At 44.4% G+C, this 9,972-nt stretch overlaps 1 protein-coding gene across 1 annotated transcript in view; it reads right to left on the bottom strand.

Moving 5' to 3' along the window:
* RTKN2 (rhotekin 2) overlaps positions 1-9,146 on the bottom strand; it is a 36,839-nt gene extending 27,693 nt beyond the window's left edge. Inside the window, exons 1-2 of the mRNA XM_075717798.1 lie at positions 9,114-9,146; positions 232-431 (exon numbers count right to left, since the gene is read on the bottom strand). Of these exons, the coding sequence (XP_075573913.1) occupies positions 232-392 (161 nt within the window). The 5' untranslated portion in view covers positions 393-431; positions 9,114-9,146. The remainder of the gene's footprint in view (positions 1-231; positions 432-9,113) is intronic.
* Positions 9,147-9,972: the final 826 nt, after the last annotated feature.

A 9,972-nucleotide genomic window follows, 5' to 3' on the forward strand; every position in this document is an offset into this window, starting at 1 on the left:
CAGTAATAAAAACTACCCAGAAAAATATGACTTGTATTTAATTTCTTAAAGGAAAAAGAAAATACTGGAATGGTCTTAAAAAGTAATGTTTTAAGGCAGCAGTAACGTATGTTTGTATGAAGGAAGACAGAAGGAAGGGTTTAAATCCACTTTCCTAGGCAGGCTGCTAAGAATTCACGTAAGCAAAAGCCTGCTTCATAATGCTCCGTGTGAATTCGAGCTGTTACTCACCGTTCTTCGGTTCTGCATGAGACTGGCTCTTCTTTTTGGTTCTGTAGCTCTGTCCTGTATGCAAGTATACGAGCATTGCAAACCATCAGGTTTTTAACCGCTTGCAACAGTTGGTCTTTTTGTGTGCTCACTGCAAGTAGCTTACAGATGCCTTCTCGCATGCGGATTTCAAAGTCAATCTTCTCTTGGATGTCACATTCCTAGATATGCAAAAAGCAAACAAAGGACTAAACAAAAATCCGGCTAACAATATCCTGAGTTTTAAACAAGCTCTACTTATTTCACAGTTGGGATAGAAAACCCTAGGTTTTAATTATATGCAGGCATTACAATGGTTACTAAATGTAAAAGGATGGTTCTCTCCTCAAGAGCAGAAGAGTAAAACACAGGATGTAACAGATTCACTATGCATATTATACATGCAAATTTCAAACTGGGTAGCAACATTAAGTCACCATAGCATCTAAAAGTTACCAAAAATTTACGTGCCTCAATGTGTCATTCATAGGATAATAACATATGGTCACTGAGAAGCCTGCCTAACTGAACAAAGCTTATAAATTAACATTCCACTTTTTACAGTGATCCCTACTAAACTAAACACTAAACTCAGGAAAATATCTGAAATATTTTAAATCAATTTTAAATTCAATCTCATTACTTCTTTGGCCATCTTGAAAAGGGTTAAAAAAAATGTGGGTTTTCACTTGTGGTTGATATAAAATTCAGGTAATACCAGAAGTGAAAAAAACTATAATATCCCAATACTTGACTGTTTCAGGCCGTGAACGGAACGTCAGACAGCTGTGGTAGCTTCAACAGTACACAAGGACCACGCCTTGCCCGATGGCACAGCCATGCACACTCTTCATTCAAAACTATGAAATAAAATAGACTTGTCTGACAAGTCACTAGAATTCTGCATCACTGGGTTTTTTTGAAGGAGTGGGGTTTTTAAGGTATTATAAAAACTTCGGGGAAGTCAACTTTTTCCCTCCTACCTTCAGAGAAAACAAACATTTATAAATGTGCATTATTCCTCACTTGCCACTTCAAAGAGGTCAATCCACACCAAGCCAGCAGATAATTAAGGTGAAGGACGACAGACAGTTTGCTGTCTCCCAAAGGTGCGCTAGATGCTACTGATGACTGATACACATTTCCTTGTTATGTGGCCATCCCTGGCCAAACCAAATAGTTCTGACACACAAAAAACAGTGTTGTCACTGTATTTCAGGGTTGCATTGCAAATACATTGCAAGTCGGCGACAAGTGAAGCTTTTTCAACACTGAGCAAGAACATCCCAGCTACTTCTGAAATTCAAAGCATAGCGTCAGTTTTCAATTTTGTAGTACATCTGAACTCAAAACAAGTGCTTTGGGGATGGATCTATAAGCAATTGACTGAAAGCCATGGTACAATAATTTGAATTTACAAGTTCAGTATTTCAGCCGGTAGAAAAGTACCGGCAACTGCTCTTCCTCAAGCCTCTAAATCGGGATAGAAATAAGACGGAGATAATTTTCCGCCAACTCAAGTACCTGAGAAATCCAGAACCCAGGAAAGGGGTAATAGGGATGATTTTCTTCTTTACTGTGGACTCACTCTGTCATTAGTTGCCTTTGACATGAGAAAGTGACCCTTTAGAGCAGTCACAAGAGGCAGATGGCAGCTCACTACATAGTCACCACCCATTCCCTCCCAACTTTCAGGAGTGGGTTTTATTGTTTTTGAAGGCCTGATGCCATAATGTAAAGATACATAATGTTTCAGCTGCTGTTCCATCTGCTCACAGAGCATTTCTCCTTCCAAACCACCCCGCTTTGTTACCCTAAAGGAAAAGTAGCTCCGGTCCATAAGCCACATGCAGCACCAGCACAGCAACATGCTCAAGCTGTAATACTCTACTACACAGCATATGAAACAGAGCTGATTCCCAGCCACCTCAGAACACGATTATAAAAACCCCAGACGCTATCAGACCACTTCAGCAGTTTAAGCCTCTTGTTCTATTTCCCACTTCTTGTTATAGACAGCAACTTCATTCCTGTTAAAATGGGACCTACAGCTGTCCAGAAGCCTCTTTCTGCCCTGCATCAAGAGCCAGCAAGTCGCTAAGCCCACGTACACAAACATTGTTTCTCATTTTCTAGGTAATAAAGGAGGTGGGTTCCCCCTCAAGATGATAAAGACCCCAGACTTGTGTAATCAGGCAAAGGAGAACAAATAAATGTTCTACTGACTTTGTCAGTGTTTAAGACAATTAAGTCACACGGTGAGAACACAGATGATGACTATACACCACCATGAAGAAGGACACTAATAAAGTACAGAGGACTCTCCAGAAACTAAGAACTCTCAGCCTGAGATCCCATGAGAAATGTCTGGGACATGCACAGGTTACAATGACACCGGCCCTCTGGCACCAGTGGGTTGTTTGGTGCTGAATAGCTCCCAAAGCTCACATCACAGATGTTGTCCATAGAAGTTCTGCTGATATTCCCTACAGTCAATACACAAAGGCCTGGGACCCAGTATGGCACCAAGAGACTACCCCAGTTTCCCCCCCTCATGGATTTGCTATCCCAGTTTTCAACCCCAGCCAGTGCAGAATAAAGTAGTGCACCGGCACCTCTGCATCCCCAGCACCTGCTTCTCTATCCATGCTTTTTCTCAGCTCTCATCCCAGAAGGAAAGGAGAAGCAAATAGGTTTCATCAATCTTCTTTTATTCTGAGTCAAATTTTATACAGCTATGAAAAGCTAAGCAAGGCCCACAGCTGGCCCTAAGAAATAATTACTCATTCTTTGAGCCTAAACTAACACATCAGCTGTTACAAATCTCAATTTGATCTCAGAAGGGTGAAATAGTTCTTCCCCCTAACATTTCCCAGGGTTACAGGCCTCTGCACAGACCACAGCTCCTCTCCAGGACTATCACCTGGTACGTAACCATGGCACGCAAATAAACTTTCCTAGTTTGGGGCATCTGCGTGTATCAGTACCACAACTTTCAGAACTACACAAAGGATTTAGTCCATGCTACATCTCAGCCAGGCTCTCATAAAATATTGTGGACTAGCATTAAATGGTTATTGGGCTGTAGCTTAAATAATTGCACCATATAAATCTCTTCTGAAGGAATGACTTAGCAGCCCGATTTGGAATGTATGAAGTTCTTTGCATCTACCAAAAAAAAAAAATTGGTCAGCTTTTTTTTTTTTTTTTTTTCCTTCTCTTCAGTTCCTTCTAAAAATACAAGCACACCATCTGGACATGGAGGAATGACACAGCAGTGTTTTGCCATATGCTGTCTACTAATGCACCATTTCCCTTGCGGTCTCGGTCCTTCCCCCACCAGTGGCAGCATAACCCGGGCAAGATTGCTAACAGCTGTTGAGGTTTTCAGCCCCATATTCAGGAACCGCCTAAGCAATACTTTCAGAAAGAGTCTCTGCATTCCTCACCTAAGTGTGCCTAGAATATAAGAAATTTTAAAGGATTTCTAGTTTTACATAGATGATGGAGTCACAAAACAAACAAAATTGAACAACAGCAGCTAAGAAAAATTACATGGATACTACTGAAGGCAGGGCAAGTTGACATTTTATTTAAGTGATTTCTGCAATACAGGCATTCAGAATCTTATTCCATGGCACACTTTTGATTTATTACCACAGAGGCTTAAATCTAAACCCCACAGATCTACTATATTTATTTAAAATAAGCAGGTAGTCAGGCAGCGAGTCTTCTTCTAAAACAGAGGCTGTGAAGCCAAGATACCAGCTTGGGGACTTTCCTAGCTAGACATAGGAATGAGTATTTATGGAATCATAGAATCGCTTGCATTGGAAGAGACCTTTAAGATCATCCAGTCCAACCATTAACCTAAAACTACCAAGTCCACCACTAAACCAATTAAGGGTAGAGCAATAATTAATTTAAAGTTTCGTGGCTTGGTGGCTGGATTATTTTTTAATGAAAGTAAAACTAGAATAGAATCACTAAGGTTGGAAAGGATCTCTAAGATCATCAGTCCAGCTGTCAACCCAACACCACCATGCCCGCTAAACCATAGAATCATAGAATCGTTTAGGTTGGAAAAGACCTTTAAGATCATCCAGTCCAACCATTAACCTACACTACCAAGTCTACTCTAAGCCAATCAAGGGTAGACTAGACTAAACCATGTCCCAAAGTGCCACATCTACCCGTTTTTTGAACACAAAGTTTTTTGGTTTTTGTTTTTTGAACAAAGTGCCACATCTACCCATTTTTTGAATGCTTCCAGGGATGGTGACTTCACCACCGCGCTGGGCAGCCTGTTCCAATGCCTGACCACTCTTTCAGTAAAGAAATTTCTCCTAATATCCAATCTAAACCTCCCCTGATGCAACTTGACAGCAATAGCTTTACAGGCACAGCCAAGGTCAACTCATTCAGGTTTTTACGTGATTCAAGGTTTAAAAAAACCCCTCATCAACAGGAAAATCAATGGCTACAAGATTAAAGAGCTAGAAAGGCTCAGCTTTGCGATCCGTGACCCTGACGAGGGTGAGCAGGGCGCTGGGCCCACCAAAGCAGCGTCCCCTTAGCCGGGGCAGCTCACCGCCCGCCCCCCCGAGCACACCGCCGGCTGCTTTACCGCGTCCGAGGCGGGCCGCTACCCGGCCCGGTCCCGTGAAGCGGGCCGTACAGGAGCCGTGCTCCCGCTCCGCGGGCAGTCCGCAGCCGGAGCGGCCACGCCGAGCTCCGGGACAGCGCCGGCTCCCGCCCCCCGAGGGCCGCCCGCAGCCGGGCAGAGCCCAGCCCCCGGGCAGCTGCGGGCCGCCGGCCGCTCGCAGCCGGAGCGGGCGCTGGCCGGCCTGAGCCGTTAACGGAGCAGCGCCGGGCCGCGGCTGGCCGGCCTGAGCCGTTAATGGAGCAGCGCCGGGCCGCCGCCGAGCCGGGCCGCCGCCGAGCCGGCCGGCCGCCTTGCCTTCCCCGCCGCCGCCTTCACCCCCGCCCGCCCAGGGGGTGAGGGCCGCCCGCGGCTCACCGGCTCCGCGCCGGCCGGCACGCCCCGCCGCCGCATCTTCCTCACCGGCGCCGCCGTTCAAAACTCCCGCCCCCGGCAACGGCCGCCGCGGCCCCGCCCCCTCCCTCCGGCCGCCCGGGGACGGCCGCGCTTTGCGGCGCCCGGGGGCTTCGGCCACCCACGCGCGGCAGCGGCGCGACAGCAGCGCGACACAGCCGGCACGCACCGCCAAGGGCTAAAATCCCAGGGCTGCTTCTGCACATTCGCAAAAATGCATTGTTAAAGCGTTAGCGACGGTATTGCTAACCCCACATTATTTAGCTAGGCTAGCGAGTGATGAATAATTAGTTATGAATATTAGTGATGAATAATAAGTTCACGACAATACCTCTCTCGGCTCCCCGTTTCTTTGTTCCTCATTAATTTGTTTTCCTGGAATAGGCCGATGCCGCTTCTCTCCGAGGGATGTTCTTCAGAGGAGCTGGCAGGGGAGGCGTGCGGCCATGAATTTTTAACCGCCTTCTTGGTTTTCTGCGGTTCCTTAATTATGCATCTTTCATACGACGGTATTTCAATAGCTGTGCTAGTAGCGTGTACGGTGAAAACTATATTATACTATTCTATATTAAAACAAAAGTGCATTAATTATTCATTGGATTGACTGGAGAGGAATGGGAGCCATCTCTGCCGCTGCCAGTTTTGCAGCTCTGGTTGTCTTCAGCAGATGCAACAAATGAGCCAAAATAGTGTCTCCCATCCATCCCTCATCCCTGATTTCTTGGCTTTCCTCTCTGAATTCCTCCTCGGCGGGTGATGGTCACAAGCATGGATCCTCATTGCTTCACACGTGCTTGTCAACATTTGCAAGAAGTAAAATGTGCTGGAACGAGTGAGATATATAGTGTTGCTAACAGCTTTCTACAGAAGACAGAAGTCTCCTGGCTAACATATGCTTGTTTAAAATATAAGAAAATGCAGTTAGAAGGGAAAATTTGAAAAGCCTTGTTGCTTCACCAGGATTTCACACAGGTGTTTGGCAGCTCCGTTTGCCCCCTGACATTTACAACTGGGGCACAAACGCAGGGGTCTAGCCTTCAAGAAAAATCATGAACTTCTGGGCCAAAGGTACATGTTCCTTGGTGGAAGGCAGAGGACAGGGACCTCCGCTTCCCTCCAAAGTGTTTGAGTCTCACCCTCGAGGCAGAGACAGCAGTGGCAGCAGTTCCTGTCTCCATCATGGGCCATGTTCCTGAGGATGAGGAGGCATTCAGATGAACTACCATCCTGAAGTCTTCCACGTACCATTGGCAGGACGCATACCATAACTGGGAAGCCCTACCCTAGCTTATATATTTATAGACACTGTGTTTTTTCCCATTTTTGATACTCCCCCCAATTCTTTAGCTACTGTGACTTTCTCAAAGAAGTCTTTCTGCACTACGTCCAGTGGAGGAATCCCATCAGGGAGCCAAAAGGCTTTTGCTTAATCAAGGTATGATCCTTACAAGCTCCATAGGGACAGCCAAGACACCTAAGAGTGGGTTTGAGGGAGATCAAAAGGAGTCTCCATTAATCCTGGTTCTTCATGCATCCCAGCAGAAGCCTCGCGTTCCCACCTCTGCTACAGAGTTCAGGATTTCAGACACATCAAGAGAGAGCCATCAAAAGAGGGGGGAACACAAGATGCCAAATCAGAGTGCCCTTTTGCCTCACAGTAAGGCATATCTCTTAAGGTGTGGTCTGGCCTCTCCTAAATCAGTCAGGGATGGGATTTGAGCCTCAAAAATCTCCAAGTAATTTTCTGGGCTACAGAGGAAAACTAGAAACAGGAACATGTCACAGAGAGGCTGTTCTTGGAATTGAAACCAAACAAGTGGAAGTCTCAAGTTAACTGAACCGCATTATTGTTGAATCAATGCTTGACCAAAGTTAAGCACAGAGGAGCTCCAGTCTGAACAAATATCGACGGCTGAAACCCATTGATGAGTTTTATGTAAACGTTGGGAGCAGCTGGAAATGATAGCCTTACCGTAGAGATAAACAAATAAGGAAAGAATCGCTGTAATTCTGCCTTACCAAAACTCATTCACCAACTCACAAGAGCTACCACAGAAAACTAATACAACATGTGAAAAAGACACACTGAAACACTTTCCATCCAGCATCATCCCAAGCAGTTCAGCACTCCGCGTTAGACTCTAGGACAAACCCGCTGCTTCAAGTTTTCCAGAAACACTCCCTGCAAGACTACCGAGAACAGTTGTCTCACATGTGCATCAAAAGGGTTTTGCCAAAAGCCAGGGTGGCTGCATGGATGCAATAAAAATCACTGCAAAAGGACAAGATATGCCCCAACCTATTTCAGGCAATCAGCATTTCTAAAGCCATTTTTGCTGGTGGTGTAGACAGCTCCCAGGAATCTGTGGCAGCTTTCCAAGAATTTTAGATGCTAATTAGCATGGTTTTGCAGCACAGTCTGTTCAGCAAATCCTAGTCTTAATAAGTCCCAAAAAGTGACTACTAATAGCATAAAGAGCCCGTGCCTGCAGCCCTTACACGTTCCTACTGACATTGACTTGAATTGGAACCCTTAAGAAATCAGTGGGAGTTAAATGTGTAGGACTCAGCCCTAATTAACATGAATAGTATCTTCGCAAGCTCAGTGTATATCTGCTCCTCAGCTGGTTCTAATGCCCAATTTTCCAATACATTGAAACATGTTACTGCAAAGTCTGGCTTTTCACACTCTTGCACCTGCTTCTGCTTTGGTCTTCCTTTGCATTCGCTTCCTAGAGATGATCAGCTTTTTCTTTATAAAATCAAGCTTCATAATTCAGTTGATCTGTCGGATGCTTAATTAAAAAATTAAACATTTCACCGAACTTCTAGTTCTTTCTCTTAAGGGAACATGAGATTGAGGCTTAAACGGCATTTCTGCAGGTGTTGTAAGAGGCGACGTACTCTCTGCACCCCAAGCCTAACTCCAGCTACGCTGTCCTGCTGTTGCAGCACACATACTAACTTGAAATGAAGAAGGCTTTATGCCATCTATATTATCCAGAGATTTGGGGTTCAGCTAGCAACTATTCTGCTCCCTAATTTAAGAGTAATCGCATCAGACAGCACCAATAAAAAAGGAAGCTTTGTAACCATGTTTTCTTCTCCAGACAAACCTCCACTGAAGGGCAGAAACCCAAGGCACAACCAACAAAACAAGGAAAATCCTGCACAGTCACTGCTGCACTAGTGCAGAGAAGCCAGAAGGGGGTAGGGTGAATTTAATAGGGGATCTGTATCCTGCCTTCTGGGGTTTCTTAAGTGAAACATTTTTTTCAGATGAATCACACCTTCACACCATCCTTTTATTTGCCACTCTATTTGCATTGCAAAGCATTTGGCTTCCTTCTAGTATTAGGGAAACTGGATAGCAGAGGAAAGATCATTGTCTATCTAAATCACTCTTCTGCTCAAGTGTTACATCAGCATATTATTTTAAATGTTAGGCCCATCATTTTGGTTTAGCAGGTACAAAATGTCTACACCTACTCTTGACAGCACTGCAATATTTTTCTTAATTTCTTAGTTCCCACAGCTTGCTACACCTACTCCTTGAATATCATCAGAGTATGCCAGTAGAAATCTATTCAATTCCTATTCAGACTTGTCCTAAGTGGAAATATATGAAGCTTTGTACTGGATGCATGGAAAAGAATCTGCAAGGCTTTTTATAGCTGACTTCTACTTATTTAATTTTAAACTGAAAAACAAACTGTTGCCATTGATTGCCACTGACTTTGATTACCATGACATATGACCATTATAGACTGGTTAAATGGGCAGAGACTCTGGAATTTAGGGTGTTTACCTGAATGCTTACTGAAGGCAGGGCTATGTTAAAAGGCAAAAATTAGGAGCCTCGGTAACTCATTTCTTCATTTCAGCCTGCTGTGCTTCAGTCTTGATTGGATAAGGTGAAAATTAATCATCTAGCCAACAACAGTGAGCTAAAGCCTAACCCTATCAAGGTGAAAGCAATGGCAAGAGAAAAGTTTGTAGGCTCCATTTTACCTAACTGAGCAGTGTGAAGCAGGTATCTTCTCTAAGATAGTCATGGAGTCAGTCACTGAAGACATCATCCTAAAACATGCAGGTGCCTAAATTAGCTAGGATGCATCATCCTTACCTTTCTCTGATAATTAGACACAGAGGCCAGAATAGCTTAAACTCTTATTATTTCCAGTGTTCTCAGATTAATTTTACCCTGAGAGCTTGCTCATCTTCTGCTCAAGGTTTTTTAATATTCTGCAGCCCTCCTTCAACTGCTCTAGTGCTCCAAATGGCACCAGGGCCACGTCTCTGTGCAATGCCATCTGCAAAACATTGATACCAGGTGCTTCAATGAACTATTTTCTTGATTGTTTTATATTCCTGTAGGATTTCTAAAAGAAACTGTAAAAGGCTGAAAAAGCGCAAGGAATTGTTTTTCCTTTTTCCAGATAAGAGTCCAGAAACTGGCTCCTCCCAGTACTCCTGATGTCAATCCCATCTTGAAATGCCTCCAGATTAAATTACTGTAGCCTCTTTAAATCACCATATATGGACACACAGTGTCTAACAAAGCATGAGTTTTGCAGCCTTTCCCTAAGTTTAGAAATTTATATGGTCTCTCTTTTCTATGTGACTTCCTATCTCCCCAGCAGCTGAAGGAACAAAATGATCTTTAA

Source organism: Pelecanus crispus, chromosome 10 (genome assembly GCF_030463565.1).
Source record: "Pelecanus crispus isolate bPelCri1 chromosome 10, bPelCri1.pri, whole genome shotgun sequence".
Classification (NCBI taxonomy): Eukaryota; Metazoa; Chordata; class Aves; order Pelecaniformes; family Pelecanidae; genus Pelecanus; species Pelecanus crispus.